This window comes from Triticum dicoccoides, chromosome 4A (assembly GCF_002162155.2).
Source record: "Triticum dicoccoides isolate Atlit2015 ecotype Zavitan chromosome 4A, WEW_v2.0, whole genome shotgun sequence".
In the NCBI taxonomy this organism is placed as follows: Eukaryota; Viridiplantae; Streptophyta; class Magnoliopsida; order Poales; family Poaceae; genus Triticum; species Triticum dicoccoides.
The window spans coordinates 605,473,049-605,490,281 of NC_041386.1; the positions used below are offsets into that span (position 1 = coordinate 605,473,049).

General features: G+C 44.2%; 1 protein-coding gene across 1 annotated transcript; it reads left to right on the forward strand.

The window, feature by feature from the left end:
- Positions 1 to 2,224: 2,224 nt before the first annotated feature.
- Positions 2,225 to 6,199, forward strand: LOC119289353 (GDSL esterase/lipase At1g59030-like). The gene is made up of 2 exons (XM_037568697.1): positions 2,225 to 2,591; positions 5,235 to 6,199. Exons 1-2 carry the CDS (start codon positions 2,249 to 2,251, stop codon positions 6,053 to 6,055), a joined length of 1,164 nt encoding a protein of 387 aa, XP_037424594.1. The 5' UTR covers positions 2,225 to 2,248; the 3' UTR covers positions 6,056 to 6,199.
- Positions 6,200 to 17,233: the final 11,034 nt, after the last annotated feature.

A 17,233-nucleotide genomic window follows, 5' to 3' on the forward strand; every position in this document is an offset into this window, starting at 1 on the left:
CATAGGTCTAGTTTCTTCACAAAGACCAGCTATACATAGGTAGGTTTCGATCATGTTTAGGTAGGTTTCGTGGTCATTAATGAATTAGTTCTCTCTCATCTCCCTTGTCCAAGAAGATTCCCAAAAAATATGCTAGCAATTGGTAGAATTTTCAGAAAAATGTCATATTTGTTTGAAGAGAATAGAAAGAAATATTGAGAATCGAGTCTTCGTATGGTACCCCCCTCCCTCCATAAGCTTTGAGAAGGGTAATTTCATCTAATAAAATTTGTATGATTTTTGGAAATCAATGGACTAATTAGTCCCTATTTTTTAGGTGTGTCGGGCCTCTTCGTGGTTAGGACACATATAGTGGTGCTAACTTAGCAATACCACGTAGAATAATTGTTAAAGTTGGAAGAGTGAAGAATCAACATAATAGTTTTGTCTTCTCTTAGCTAGTAGGTGATCTCTTAATAAGAAGAGCAGTTTTAACATGGTCCCTCTTACCCCCTCTTTTCACATGAGAGGTAAGAGTATAAAATAGATCTTAGCCGTTGATCTCATCAATGAATGGCTTGATTGACTCTTACCTTCTTACCTCACATGTAAAAAAAGAAGGTAAGAGGGACCATGTTAAAATTTGCCTAATAAGAAATACAGTACACAACATTTTTCTTCATTGTATAATATATCTTCTCTTAGTTACATATTTTCCGGATTCAATTTAATCACCCATAATTTTAGGGCCATACAATCATTGATTGCTACACAACGCCAAGAGATAATCCATTCTAGAACATGCTTGTTTGTCCTCTTTACATGCCATTCAATATTCTCCCTTTGTGTAGCGTCGATTGTATTACTAGCGTTTTATGTTTTCTCGTTAATGTTAGGTGTATTAGGGGATAGATGCATAGTGAGCCAATCCATGTACTCAATCCGATCCAAATTAATTGTCGCAGACAATTGGCAATTACTAACTTGGATCGAGGGAGTACTCGTTTGTATGACCAACGACTCCATGAAACAATGCATGAAGCCTTATAAACTAGTGTAGGGTTCTTAGATTGTGTGTGTTCCATTTTGAAGCAAAACTATTGATAATGTACATGTATGGCGTTGAATCAGCTGCTTAATTTAGGAACGATTTAACAACCAATTGGGGGAGTCACTGTCGAAAAAGAATTCCTGGCTAGCCTCTTAACTACTACTCCCTCCGTTCGGAATTACTTGTCTCGAAAATGGATGTATCTAGAACTAAATTACGTCTAGATACATCCATTTTTGCGACAAGTAATTCCGAACAGAGGGAGTAGTTTCTTATCATACATGGCCTTTCATCTTGCACATCTCCTAATTAAGCAAGAAGTAGCATGTAAATCAGAATCGAGTTTCGGCTGCCTTAGAACGAGGAGCAACGGTGATATACATGGGCTCATAATGTCATCACATTGCCTTCGCAGAAGCAATTTTGCACGTTCCATGTTTCCCTGGATCGACATAGGATAGGAGATGCGTCCCGACATATATTCTTCGGAGTACACGTTGCATTCTCAGAGTGGTAGACGCACCTGCCCTTCTTTTCAGAGTAGTACATTAATGGTGCCACGTTAAGGAGTCTGTTGGGGGCACACTATGTATGTATAGCCAATGAATGAATGCACATGCATGCATGCATGGGCTGCAACAACGAATGTTTCTCAGTCTCAGTGACTTGCTTTCATGCATCATGTACACAGATCCATCTAAACAAGTCGTCAACGTACTCTACTTTATCAATGGAGAACACGTACACATATACATACATAATGGATCAGTAATGAATGCCCACCAAAGTTGGTGAAGAGATGGATGGATTATTCGATCTGTCTGTCCGGCAGGAAGAACATGCAACCTGTCCAGTGTTCAGCTTGCTGTCGATGCACACATAAATATACCCATTTGATGCACGCAACAGTGCTCCTCGTAAATGCAACGCGTTGATCTTCGACTAATCGATCGATCGATCTTGCACCGTGCATGCATGGCATGCACCATTGCTGCTACTCCCTCCGTTTGGAATTACTTGTCTCGGATATGGATTGCTGCTAGGTTGTAAAGTCATGGAACCCAACATGCGAGAACAGTTCCCGGGGACGGCCGGCACTGTGCGCGCGTACATTCTCTCCATTATCTGGCTTAGCTCACGATCTGTGTACCCATGGACAGAACGACGTGTATAAATAGATCAGATCGAGCTGTGGCCGCCCTGCGTTGAGGCCAGTTGATGATGATCACGTTGGGGAGCAAGATGATGATCACCAGCCGGTGGCGGCTGCTCGTGGCGGCGGCGGCGGCAATGGCGATGGCAGCGCCGGCGATAGTGTGCGGGAGGGACCTGAACCAGACGATGACGGCGCAGGCGGTGCAGCAGCAGCAGGGGAGTAGTAATAAGAAGCCGCTGGTGACGGCGCTGATCGTGTTCGGCGACTCGATCGTGGACCCCGGCAATAACAACAACCTGCCGGCGACGAGGATGAAGGCCAACCACGCGCCCTACGGCAAGGACTTCGCCGGCCATGTCGCCACCGGCCGATTCTCCAACGCGCTCCTGCCCCCCGACCTCATCGGTACCTACCTGCTTACCTCCTCCCCTCTGTCTAGCTCGAGTAACATCAGTAGCATGCATGCATGCATGCGTACGTCACTTCCTGCATGCAAAGAAAAGTGATACTCCCTCCGGATGTCTTTCAAAAAATAGATACTCCCTGCGGATGCATAGGGCGAAAATTTAGTATTCCAAATATATAACCTTATTCTTTGATAATTTTCTCTCTATTTTTTATGGTGACACGGTCTTTATATAACCTTATTCCTTGACAATTCTTTCTATTTCTTAATGAAGTTTAGTTGATATATCGAGGTGATACAACCGCATCGAAGGAATGCCGGTCTCTAGATAGCACGATGTACACAACCAACACAAGAGAAAATAAAAGATCGTTTTACACAAGTAATAAAAAAGTCCAGCCTTTTTATGGGTTGACCATTCTTTCTACCGAAGAAGCATATGCATAAATTCATTAAAGAACTAATCTCTATGCACTATGGAAGTAAGATAAATTCAGACATATGATTTCCAAATATATACTTTTACACATCTTCTCTTGCCTTCTTTCCGATCTTCCTATCGACATTCTCGAGTGGCCCACCGACCAGAGATACTGATGAGAAGGGTATTACACTTCCCCGCAAAAAGAGGAAGGGTCTTACACTACTTTCGTATATTGGTAATGTTCCTTTAGAGGACCTGCCTTGTGTGAGTATTGTCCTCTCCCTAGTGCTCAGTTAAAAATATCGTCCAGGTCTTGGGTTTAAGCTAGTAGGAATATGGTCCTTTTCCACCTTCTTCCTCCTTATATCCATTGGCCTTGTCAATTCACAGCTGTCATGCAACTATGCCAAGTGTGCACTTCGGTCACACCTTCCCTCTTCTGGTCTAAACTTGAGCCTATGTTGCCAATGTTTGTGTTGCGGAATATCAAAATGTTACATTGTAATCATATAGAAAATGCAATTCCACAAATAGAAGCCATACAAAACTAATAGAAATAAACAAATCACAGTTAACAAAATAACCAGAATTTGCAGTTAACAAAAAAAGTGCATACAGAACTAATAGAAATAAAAAAATTACAGTTAACAAAAATAAGCAGAATTTCTCAAAAAAGCGGCCCAAACTTCACAAAAAGTGACTGAATCACTCTTTTAGAAAAATGACCGAAACTTCAAAAGGAAAACACTGTAGTTGAGAGTGTGGTGTAATTAAGCATGAGCAGTTCAGTGGAGAGGATATATTCTTCCTGTCTGTGCAGGACCAGTCCGTCCAACTCCAATCAGTGCTGCATACTCCATGGATTTGTACCTTTGCTCATCACCTTTATGACCCGGCTACTTACAACAAAGTGACTGAAAATTACAAATAAAAACAAAACAAACATAAAAAAAGTGAAAGCGCAGTTATATTTAAAACAAAGTGCAATTGCATCAATACAAAACTAAAAGAAATAAACAAATTACAAGTAACAAAACAATTACTGGAATTTTACAAGTGACTCAACTTCACACGAGTGGCTAAATCCATACAAGTATAATAAAAAAAAGACTAAAACTTCAATAAAAAAAGAGGCGCTCCTTTACTTTTAAGCATGAGTAGAAAGATAGAGTGTGTAATTAAGCATGAGACAATGGTAATTGTTCAATAAAAAAAAGACCAAAACTTCAATAAAAAAATGGCCTTGTGCCATTTGAGTAGAGAGAGTGTGTGTGTAGTTAAGCATGACCAGTGCAGTAGAGAGGATATATGCGGAGGGGAACTTTTGGTCTATGGGGACATATGCACCCTATATGGGAAAAAAATTAGTAATTCAACAAAAAGTCAAAAATTCCTGAAAATATTTTTGAAATAAACTTGACCTTCTATTGTACTTGTGAGAAATAAAATCCACAAAAAAATATCCTTTTGACTTCTTTTCAAAAAAGACAAATTTTTGGCTAAAATGGTGTGAATAGTGACCTATAATAGCAAATAAATTTTGTCTTTTTTGCTGTGAGGTCAACCTTTTTTTTCGTCGACATTTATATATCAGTGCAAAAGTAAGTCAAGTGTTTTGTCAAAATAGTTCTTTCCTGTTTTGACTTTTTATTAAAATATTAAAAAGAAATCCCCATATAGGGTGCATATACAACCAGGAACCAATGTGTATTTCCCGGATATATGCTTCCTGTCTAGATCTGCAGGACCCCAGCAGTCAGTCCAATCAGTGATGCATACCCCATGAATTTATACCTTTGTTCATCTTTATGACCCAAACTACTCAACCGTTTCACTTTGGAGTAGTTCTCAACTTGTTTTAGAAGTGATCCATTAACTACTTAACATTTTTTCGATGATCAATTACTTGGGAAAGTTCTGGCTACACCGAGACACACTGCATCCATGACCCATGGTGAACAATAAAATAAAATAAAACAGCAAAAAAAATCAACAGGTTCTGAAACTTTGTGGCTTAGATTATGACCAAATGGTGTATGTGCTTGAAACATTAGGTGCAAAAAAACATTCGCAGATCTCCATGTAAACAAAGAAAATTCTGCTCAACAGTGGACAAAAAATTGAGCACCACTGCAAGCCACATGTTATTTTACTGTTCATCGTGGTTGTAGTGTGCCTGCTTGACTAGCATGTTAATTTCTGGTTTAATGCATTTCAGCTCGGAGGCTTAACTTGAAGCCTCTTCTTGGTCCATGGCTGAACGTGGAGCACACGCCGGAGGACCTCCTCACCGGCGTCAGCTTCGCGTCGGGCGCCACCGGGTTCGACCCGCTGACCCCGCAGATCGTGAACGTGTTCACCATGGACCAGGAGCTGGAGTTCTTCGACGAGTACCGGCGCAGGCTGGTGGGCATCGTGGGGGAGGCCGAGACGCGCCGCATCATCGCCGGCGCCTTCTTCTTCGTGGTCACCGGGACCGACGACTTAGCCAATACCTATTTCATGACGCCCTACCGCGCCGGCGACTACGACATCCCGGCGTACGTGGACCTCCTCCTGGTCGGCGCCGAGGCCTTCCTCCGCAACACCAGCGCGCGCGGCGCCCGGAAGATGGGCTTCACGGGGATGCCGCCCATCGGGTGCGTCCCCTCGCAGCGCACCATCGGCGGCGGGCCGCGGCGGCGCTGCGAGGCTCGCCGGAACTACGCGGCGCTCATGTACAACAAGGCGCTGCAGCAGCTCATCGACAGGCTCAACGCCGACCCCACGTTCCACACCCTCGTCGTCTACTTCGACATCTACGACATCATCGAGGAGCTCGCCGTGCACGGCGACCGGTGGGGGTTCACGGAGCTCACGCACGGCTGCTGCGGCTCCGGGCTCATCGAGGTCACCATGCTCTGTGACACGAGGTACATGGGGGTCTGCGACGACGTGGACAAGCACGTGTTCTTCGACAGCTACCACCCCACGCAGAGGGCGTATGAGATCATCGTCGACCACATCTTCAAGAACTACGTGCCCCTCATGCATCTCTGATTGATTGGCCCATCCATTCTTGTTAATTTGATTGTGGACGATGCATGATAGTGTTGTACTACCAGTGGAATGCAGTGATACTTCCTTATATTAATTAGCTTTTACGGATTTAAGATGCTGTCGAAGACGATAATGAATGATTCGAAGGGTACCTGCATTCTCCTTTTTACATTTTAACTGTGATTCCGTTAGAAAATATTGCTACTTTTTACTCCCTCCGTCGCATAATGTAAGACGTTTGCTGACTCTAATGTAGTGTCAAAAAACGAGGGAGTATGTTTTAGCTGTGTGAAGCTGAAAAAACCTTGAGTTATATACTACTTCCTCCATCCCGAATTAGCAGTAATAGATTTGTCTAGATACATATATATCTAGACATGTTTTAGTGCTACGGACATTCGTATCTAGACAAATCTAACACAACTAATTTGGAACGGAGGTAGTAATATTTATTATTGGCATACCAAACACATGCCAGAATGACATGGCATTTAACTTGATTAACAACTCAGGCCCATATTCGTTAGGGATATATCCGACTAAAAACAGAGAACTGTCAGGTTGACCCAAAAGCTCAAGAACCAAAACTGGGCTTGGGCCTCACTTTTCAGCCAGCAGCCCGGCCAATAAGCCAAAAGCCCAAAACGAGTGGGCTTAGCTATTTTTTAGGTAAAATAAGCATACTACTTTTGTTTTATCCCACAACTAATATAGTCATTATTCAATACGAAAAGAGCCGTTTAGCATGTTATCGCACCACATGAGGCTTGAGCTTGGCAATTTTAGGACGAGCTTTGTAGAGATCGGCCCAAAACCCGACCTGGCTTGGCTATGCCCATGTCTATATCTGACATGGCACAAGCAATGTGGTATGGCTAGCCGCACTGATTTGACATAATTTGATACAATTTCATTGAATTCAATTTTTAATGAAAATTAAGTGAAACTTGCATTTTCTTGTGTTACGTTGCGTGGTGAACATTCCATTATTTTGTTACCCGAAAAGTAAGCATCGGGCAAAGTCAAATTTTGGAATACACTCTAATAAAAAAATTGCATCCTAGTTGAACTAATGATAATGTTTCATTGTCCAAATATTCGAGAAAATACCGTTTGTTGCTCTAACATTCCATAGCTTTATATGCTTGTAAATTTGAATAGAACATCCTTTGGTTTGCTCCTATATAGAGAAAGGCAAGAGCTGCAATATATTGCTTTTGTAGATGTTTTTAGGGCAATTCATTTTAGCACATAATTTGTTATTTTCCAAGGAAGCAATAATGCTTGTCCATTTTAAATAAACTTACAAAAATTTAGCACATAACTTGTTTTTTTCTAGTACTTGCTGTTGGGGATCGTAGCAGAAATTTAAAATTTTCTACGCATCACCAAGATCAATCTATGGAGTAATCTAGCAACGAGAGGAAGGGAAGTGCATCTAAATACCCTTGTAGATCGCTAAGCGGAAGCGTTGCAAGAACGCGGATGAAGGAGTCGTACTCGCAGCAATTCAGATCGCGGTTGATTCCGATCTAAGCGCCGAACAACGGCGCCTCCGCGTTCAACACACGTGCAGCCCGGTGACGTCTCCTACGCCTTGATCCAGCAAGGGGAGAAGGAGAGGTTGGGGAAGACTCTGTCCAGCAGCAACACGACGGCGTGGTGGTGGTGGAGGAGCGCGGGACTCCAGCAGGGCTTCGCCAAGCACTACGAGAGACGAGGAGGCAGAGGGGTAGGGCTGCGCCAACAGGGTGATCGAATCGTGTGTTGGGCTGCCCCTTTGCCTCCACTATATATAGGGGGAGAGGGAGGGCTGCGCCCCCACCTATAGTTCCCACCCTAGGGGTGGCGGCATCCCTAGATCCCATCTAGGGTGGCGGCCACAAGGGGGAGAGGGGGAGGCGCACCTGAGGTGGGCCTTAGGGCCCATCTGCCCTAGGGTTTGCCCCCCTCCCTTCTTGGAGGCACCTTGGGCCTTGGTGGGAGGCGCCCCGGCCCACCTAGGGGCTGATCCCTTCCCACTATTGGCCCATGTAGGCCTCCGGGGCTGGTGGCCCCACCTGGTGGACCCCCGGACCCCTCCGGTGGTCCCGGTACACTACCGGTGATGCCCGGAACACTTCCGGTGGCCAAAACCATACTTCCTATATATCAATCTTTACCTTCGGACCATTCCGGAACTCCTCGTGACGTCCGGGATCTCATCCGGGACTCCGAACAACATTCAGTAACCGCGTACATACTTTCCCTATAACCCTAGCGTCATCGAACCTTAAGTGTGTAGATCCTACGGGTTTAGGAGTCATGCAGACATGTCCGAGACAACTCTCCGGTCAATAACCAACAGCGGGATCTGGATACCCATGTTGGCTCCTACATGTTCCACGATGATCTCATCGGATGAACCACGATGTCGAGGATTCAATCAATCCCGTATTCAATTCCCTTTGTCCAGCGGTATTGTACTTGCCCGAGATTCGATCGTCGGTATCCCGATACCTTGTTCAATCTCGTTACCGGCAAGTCTCTTTACTCGTTCCGTAACACATCATCCCGTGATCAACTCCTTGGTCACATTGTGCACATTATGATGATGTCCTACCGAGTGGGCCCAGAGATACCTCTCCGTTACACGGAGTGACAAATCCCAGTCTCGATTCGTGCCAACCCAATAGACACTTTCGGAGATACCTGTAGTGTACCTTTATAGCCACCCAGTTACGTTGCGACGTTTGGCACACCCAAAGCACTCCTACGGTATCCGGGAGTTTCACAATCTCATGGTCTAAGGAAATGATACTTGACATTAGAAAAGCTTTAGCAAACGAACTACACGATCTTGTGCTAGGCTTAGGATTGGGTCTTGTCCATCACATCATTCTCCTAATGATGTGATCCCGTTATCAACGACATCCAATGTCCATGGTAAGGAAACTGTAACCATCTATTGATCAACGAGCTAGTCAACTAGAGGCTTACTAGGGACATGGTGTTGTCTATGTATCCACACATGTATCTGAGTTTCCTATCAATACAATTCTAGCATGGATAATAAACGATTATCATGAACAATGAAATATAATATAATAATAACTAATTTATTATTGCCTCTAGGGCATATTTCCAATAGTCTCCCACTTGCACTAGAGTCAATAATCTAGTTCACATCGCCATGTGATTAACACTCACAGGTCACATCGCCATGTGACCAGCATCCAAGAGTCTACTAGACTCAATGATCTAGTTCACATGACTATGTGATAAACACTCAAAGAGTTCTGGGTTTGATCATGTTATGCTTGTGAGAGAGGTTGTAGTCAACGGGTCTTGCCATATTCAGATCCCTATGTATTTTGCAAAACTTTATGTCATATCGTAGATGCTGCTACCATGTTCCACTTGGAGCTATTCCAAATTGTTGCTCCATTATACGTATCCGGTATCTCTACTCAGAGCTATCCGGATAGGTGTTAAGCTTGCATCGACATAACTCTTTACGTCAAACTCTTTATCACCTCCATAACCGAGAAACATTTCCTTATTCCTCTAAGGATAATTTTGACCGCTATCTGGTGATCTACTCCTAGATCACCTTTGTACCCTCTTGCCAGACATGTGGCAAGGCACACATCTGGTGCGGTACTCAGCATGGCATACCGTATAGAGCCTATGACAAAAGCATAGGGGACGACCTTCGTCCTTCCTCTTTCTTCTGCCATGGTCAATCTTTGAGTCTTACTCAACTTCACACCTTACAACTCAGGTAAGAACCCCTTCTTTGACTGATCTATTTTGAACTCCTTCAAAAACATGTCAAGGTGTGCGTTCTTTAAAAGTATCATCAGGCGTTTTGATCTACCTCTATAGATCTTGATGCCCAATATGTAAGCAGCTTTATCCAGGTCTTCCTTTGAAAATCACTCTTCAAACAACCATTTATGCTTTCCAGAAATTCTACATTATTTCGAATCAACAATATGTCATCCACATATACTTATCAGAAATGTTGTAGTGCTCCCACTCACTTTCTTGTAAATACAAGTTTCTAGCAAACATTGTATAAACCTAAAAGCTTTGATCACTCTATCAAAGCATATATTCTGACTCCGAGATGCTTGCTCTAGTCCATAGAAGGATTGCTGGAGCCAGCATACCTTTTAGCTGTTGGAAATATGCCCTAGAGGAAATAATAAAAGCATTATTATTATATTTCCTTGTTCATGATAATTGTCTTTTATTTATGCTATAATTGTGTTATCCGGAAATCGTAATACATGTGTGAATAATAGACACCAACATGTCCCTAGTAAGCCTCTAGTTGACTAGCTCGTTGATCAACAGATAGTCATGGTTTCCTGACTATGGACATTGGATGTCATTGATAACGGGATCACATCATTAGGAGAATGATGTGATGGACAAGACCCAATCCTAAACATAGCACAAGATCGTATAGTTCGTTTGCTAGAGTTTTCCAATGTCAAGTATCTTTTCCTTAGACCATGAGATTGTGTAACTCCCGGATACCGTAGGAATGCTTTGGGTGTGCCAAACATCACAACGTAACTGGGTGACTATAAAGGTATACTATGGGTATCTCCAAAAGTGTCTGTTGGGTTGACACGGATCAAGACTGGGATTTGTCACTCTGTATATCGGAGAGGTATCACTGGGCCCACTCGGTAATGCATCATCATAATGAGCTCAAAGTGACCAAGTGTCTGGTCACGGGATCATGCATTACGGTACGAGTAAAGTGACTTGCCGGTAACGAGATTGAACGAGGTATTGGGATACCGACGATCAGATCTCGGGCAAGTAACATATCGATTGACAAAGGGAATTGCATATGGGGTTGCTTGAATCCTCGACATCATGGTTCATCCGATGAGATCATCGTGGAGCATGTGGGAGCCAACATGGGTATCCAGATCCCGCTGTTGGTTATTGACCGGAGAGTCGTCTCGGTCATGTCTGCATGTCTCCCGAACCCGTAGGGTCTACACACTTAAGGTTCGGTGACGCTAGGGTTGTAGGGATATGTATATGCAGTAACCCGAATGTTGTTCGGAGTCCCGGATGAGATCCCGGACATCACAAGGAGTTCCGGAATGGTCCGGAGGTAAAGAATTATATATAGGAAGTGCTATTTCGGCCATCGGGACAAGTTTCGGGGTTATCGGTATTGTACCGGGACCACCGGAAGGGTCTCGGGGGTCCACCGGGTGGGGCCACCTGTCCCGGGGGGGCACATGGGCTGTAGGGGGTGCGCCTTGGCCTACATGGGCCAAGGGCACCAGCCCCAAGAGGCCCATGCGCCTAGGGTTTCAAGGAGGAAGAGTCATAGGAGGGGAAGGCACCTCCTAGGTGCCTTGGGGGGGGGGGAGGGAAACCTCCCTTGGCCGCCGCCCCCTAGGAGATTGGATCTCCTAGGCCGGCGCCCCCCCCCTTGGCCCTCCTATATATAGTGGGGAAGGAGGGCTTTTTGATCCACGCCTTTGGTTGCCTCCTTCTCCCTCTCCAACACCTCCTCCTCCTCCATAGTGCTTGGCGAAGCCCTGACGGAGTACTGCAGCTCCACCATCACCATGCCGTCGTGCTGCTGCTGGAGCCATTTTCCTCAACCTCTTCTTCCCTCTTGCTGGATCAAGAAGAAGGAGACGTTACGCTAACCGTACGTGTGTTGAACACGGAGGTGCCGTCCGTTCGGTGCTAGGATCTCCGGTGATTTGGATCACGTCGTGTTCGACTACCTCATCCCCGTTCTTTGAACGCTTCCGCTCGCGATCTACAAAGGTATGTAGATACATCCGATCACTCGTTGCTAGATGAACTCATAGATGGATCTTGGTGAAACCGTAGGAAATTTTTTGTTTTCTGCAACGTTCCCCAACAGTGGTATCAGAGCTAAGTCTATGCGTAGTTCTTCTTGCGCGAGTAGAACACAATTTGTTGTGGGTGTAGATGTTGTCAACTTTCTTGCCGCTACTAGTCTTATCTTGCTTCAACGGTATTGTGGGATGAAGCGGCCCGGACCAACCTTACACATACGCTTACGTGAGACCGGTTCCACCGACTAACATGCACAAGTTGCATAAGGTGGCTGGCGGGTGTCTGTCTCTCCTATTTTAGTTGGAGCGGATTCGATGAAAAGGGTTCTTATGAAGGGTAAATAGAAGTTGACAAATCACGTTGTGGCTTTCACGTAGGTAAGAAAACGTTCTTGCTAGAACCCTACTTCAGCCACGTAAAACTTGCAACAACAATTAGAGGACGTCTAACTTGTTTTTGCAGCAAGTGCTTTGTGATATGATATGGCCAAAGTTGTGATGAATGATGAATGATCTATATGTGATGTATGAGATGTTCATGCTATTGTAATAGGAATCACGACTTGCATGTCGATGAGTATGACAACCGGCAGGAGCCATAGGAGTTGTCTTTATTTTTTGTATGACCTGCGTGTCATTGAGAAAACGCCATGTAAATTACTTTACTTTATTGCTAAACGCGTTAGCCATAGTAGTAGAAGTAATAGTTGGCGAGCAACTTCATGGAGACACGATGATGGGGATCATGATGATGGAGATCATGGTGTCAAGCCGGTGACAAGATGATCATGGAGCCCCAAGATGGAGATCAAAGGAGCTATGTGATATTGGCCATATCATGTCACTATTATAATTTGATTGCATTTGATGTTTATCATGTTTTGCATCTTGTTTACTTAGAACGACGGTAGTAAATAAGATGATCCCTCATAATAATTTCAAGAAAGTGTTCCCCCTAACTGTGCACCGTTGCGACAGTTCGTTGTTTCAATGCACCACGTGATGATCGGGTGTTTGATTCAAACGTTCACATACAACGGGTGTAAGACAGATTTACACATGCAAACACTTAGGTTGACTTGACGAGCCTAGCATGTGTATAGACATGGCCTCGGAACACAGAAGACCGAAAGGTCGAGCATGAGTCGTATAGAAGATACGATCAACATGAAGATGTTCACCGACGTTGACTAGTCCGTCTCACGTGATGATCGGACATGGCCTAGTTGATTCGGATCATGTTATACTTAGATGACTAGAAGAGGGATGTCTATCTAAGTGGGAGTTCATTGAATAATTTGATTAGATGAACTTAATTATCATGAACTTAGTCTAAAATCTTTACAATATGTCTTGTAGATCAAATGGCCAATGTAGTCCTCAACTTCAACGCGTTCCTAGAGAAAACCAAGCTGAAAGACGATGGCAGCAACTATACGGACTGGGTCCGGAACCTGAGGATCATCCTCATAGCTGCCAAGAAAGATTATGTCCTACAAGCACCGCTGGGTGACGCACCTGTTCTCCCTGCAGAACAAGACGTTATGAACGCTTGGCAGGCACGTATCGATGACTACTCCCTCGTTCAGTGTGGCATGCTTTATAGCCTAGAGCCGGGGCTCCAAAAGCGTTTTGAGAGACATGGAGCATATGAGATGTTCGAAGAGCTGAAAATGGTTTTCCAAGCTCATGCCTGGGTCGAGAGATATGAAGTCTCCGACAAATCCTTCAGCTGTAAGATGGAGGAAAATAATTCTGTCAGTGAGCACATACTCACTATGTCTGGGTTACATAACCGCTTGACTCAGCTAGGAGTTAATCTCCCGGATGACGCGGTCATTGACAGAATCCTTCAGTCGCTTCCACCGAGCTACAAGAGCTTTGTGATGAACTTCAATATGCAGGGGATGGAAAAGACCATTCCTGAAGTATTTGCTATGCTGAAATCAGCAGAGGTAGAAGTCAAGAAGGAACATCAAGTGTTGATGGTCAATAAAACCACTAAGTTCAAGAAGGGCAAAGGTAAAAAGAACTTCAAGAAGGACGGCAAGGGAGTTGCCGCGCCCGGCAAGCAAGCTGCCGGGAAGAAGCCAAAGAATGGACCCAAGCCCGAGACTGTGTGCTTTTATTGCAAGGGAAGTGGTCACTGGAAGCGGAACTGCCCCAAGTACTTAGCGGACAAGAAGGCCGGCAAAACAAAAGGTATATATGATATACATGTAATTGATGTGTACCTTACTAGTACCCGTAGTAGCTCCTGGGTATTTGATACCGGTGCAGTTGCTCACATTTGTAACTCAAAGCAGGGGCTGCGGAATAAGCGGAGACTGGCAAAGGACGAGGTGACGATGCGCGTCGGGAATGGTTCCAAGGTCAATGTGATCGCCGTCGGCACGCTACCTCTACATTTACCTTCGGGATTAGTTTTAAACCTTAATAATTGTTATTTAATGCCAGCTTTGAGCATGAACATTGTATCGGGATCTCGTTTAATTAGAGATGGCTACTCATTTAAATCCGAGAATAATGGTTGTTCTATTTATATGAGAGATATGTTTTATGGTCATGCTCCTATGGTGAATGGTTTATTCTTAATGAATCTCGAGCGTAATGCTACACATATTCATAGTGTGAGTACCAAAAGATGTAAAGTTGATAATGATAGTCCCACATACTTGTGGCACTGCCACCTTGGTCACATAGGTGTCAAACGCATGAAGAAGCTCCATGCAGATGGACTTTTAGAGTCTCTTGATTACGAATCATTTGACACGTGTGAACCATGCCTCATGGGTAAGATGACCAAGACTCCGTTCTCAGGAACAATGGAGCGAGCAACCAACTTATTGGAAATCATACATACTGATGTGTGCGGTCCAATGAGTGTTGAGGCTCGCGGTGGCTATCGTTATGTTCTCACCCTCACTGATGATTTGAGTAGATATGGGTATATCTACTTAATGAAACACAAGTCTGAGACCTTTGAAAAGTTCAAGGAATTTCAGAGTGAGGTTGAGAATCAACGTGACAGGAAAATCAAGTTTCTACGATCAGATCGTGGAGGAGAATACTTGAGTCACGAATTTGGCACACACTTAAGAAAATGTGGAATAGTTTCACAACTCACGCCGCCTGGAACACCTCAGCGTAATGGTGTGTCCGAACGTCGTAATCACACTCTATTAGATATGGTAGATCTATGATGTCTCTTACCGATTTACCGCTATCTTTTTGGGGCTATGCTTTAGAGACTGCCGCATTCACTTTAAATAGGGCTCCGTCGAAATCCGTTGAGATGACACCGTTTGAATTATGGTTTGGGAAGAAACCTAAGCTGTCGTTTCTGAAAGTTTGGGGATGCGATGCTTATGTCAAGAAACTTCAACCTGAAAAGCTCGAACCCAAGTCGGAAAAATGCGTCTTCATAGGATACCCTAAAGAAACTGTTGGGTATACCTTCTACCTCAGATCCGAAGGCAAGATCTTTGTTGCCAAGAATGGATTCTTTCTAGAGAAGGAGTTTCTCTCGAAAGAAGTAAGTGGGAGGAAAGTAGAACTTGATGAAGTGTTACCTCTTGAACCGGAAAATGGCACAACTCAAGAAAATGTTCCTGAGGTGCCTGCACCGACTAGAGAGGAAGATAATGATGATGATCAAGATACTTCTAATCAAGCTCCTACTGAAATTCGAAGGTCCACAAGGACACGTTCCGCACCAGAGTGGTACGGCAACCCTGTCTTGGAAATCATGTTGTTAGACAACGGTGAACCTTCGAACTATGAAGAAGCGATGGCGGGCCCGGATTCCGACAAATGGCTAGAAGCCATGAAATCCGAGATAGGATCCATGTATGAAAACGAAGTATGAACTTTGACTGACTTGCCCGTTGAGCGGCGAGCCATAGAAAATAAATGGATCTTTAAGAAGAAGACAGACGCGGATGGTAATGTGACCATCTATAAAGCTCGGCTTGTCGCTAAGGGTTATCGACAAGTTCAAGGGGTTGACTACGATGAGACTTTCTCACCGGTAGCGAAGCTGAAGTCCGTCTGAATCATGTTAGCAATTGCCGCATTTTATGATTATGAAATTTGGCAAATGGACGTCAAAACGGCATTCCTTAATGGTTTCCTTAAGGAAGAATTGTATATGATGCAGCCGGAAGGTTTTGTCGATCCTAAGAATGCTGACAAGGTATGCAAGCTCCAACGCTTGATTTATGGGCTGGTGCAAGCATCTCGGAGTTGGAACATTCGCTTTGATGAGATGATCAAAGCGTTTGGGTTTACACAGACTTATGGAGAAGCCTGTGTTTACAAGAAAGTGAGTGGGAGCTCTGTAGCATTTCTCATATTATATGTAGATGACATACTTTTGATGGGAAATGATATAGAACTCTTGGACAACATAAAGGCCTACTTGAATAAAAGTTTTTCAATGAAGGACCTTGGAGAAGCTGCTTATATATTAGGCATCAAGATCTACAAAGATAGATCAAGACGCCTCATAGGTCTTTCACAAAGCACATACCTTGATAAGATATTGAAGAAGTTCAATATGGACCAGTCTAAGAAGGGGTTCTTGCCTGTGTTACAAGGTGTAAAATTGAGCTCAGCTCAATATCCGACCACGGCAGAAGATATAGAAGAGATGAGTGTCATCCCCTATGCCTCAGCCATAGGTTCCATTATGTATGCCATGCTATGTACCAGACCCGATGTAAACCTTGCCGTAAGTTTGGTAGGAAGGTACCAAAGTAATCCCGGCAAGGAACACTGGACAGCGGTCAAGAATATCCTGAAGTACCTGAAAAGGACAAAGGAAATGTTTCTCGTTTATGGAGGTGACGAAGAGCTCGTCGTAAAGGGTTACGTCGACGCTAGCTTCGACACAGATCTGGATGACTCTAATTCACAGACCGGATACGTGTATATTTTGAATGGTGGGGCAGTAAGCTGGTGCAGTTGCAAGCAGAGCGTCGTGGCGGGATCTACATGTGAAGCGGAGTACATGGCAGCCTCAGAGGCAGCGCATGAAGCAATTTGGGTGAAGGAGTTCATCACCGACCTAGGAGTCATACCCAATGCGTCGGGGTCGATCAAGCTCTTCTGTGACAACACTGGAGCTATTGCTCTTGCCAAGGAGCCCAGGTTTCACAAGAAGACAAGGCACATCAAGCGTCGCTTCAACTCCATTCGTGAAAATGTTCAAGATGGAGACATAGAAATTTGTAAAGTACATACAGACCTGAATGTGGCGGATCCGTTGACTAAACCTCTCCCTAGAGCAAAACATGATCAACACCAGAATTCCATGGGTGTTTGATTCATCACAATGTAACTAGAT

Bases quoted from the DNA above. Each gene is read 5' to 3' on its own strand.
- LOC119289353 (XM_037568697.1), top strand. From the start codon at position 2,249: ATGATGATCACGTTGGGGAGCAAGATGATGATCACCAGCCGGTGGCGG. The intron at 2,592-5,234 runs GTACCTACCTGC...AATGCATTTCAG, and splicing joins CCTGCCCCCCGACCTCATCG to CTCGGAGGCTTAACTTGAAG.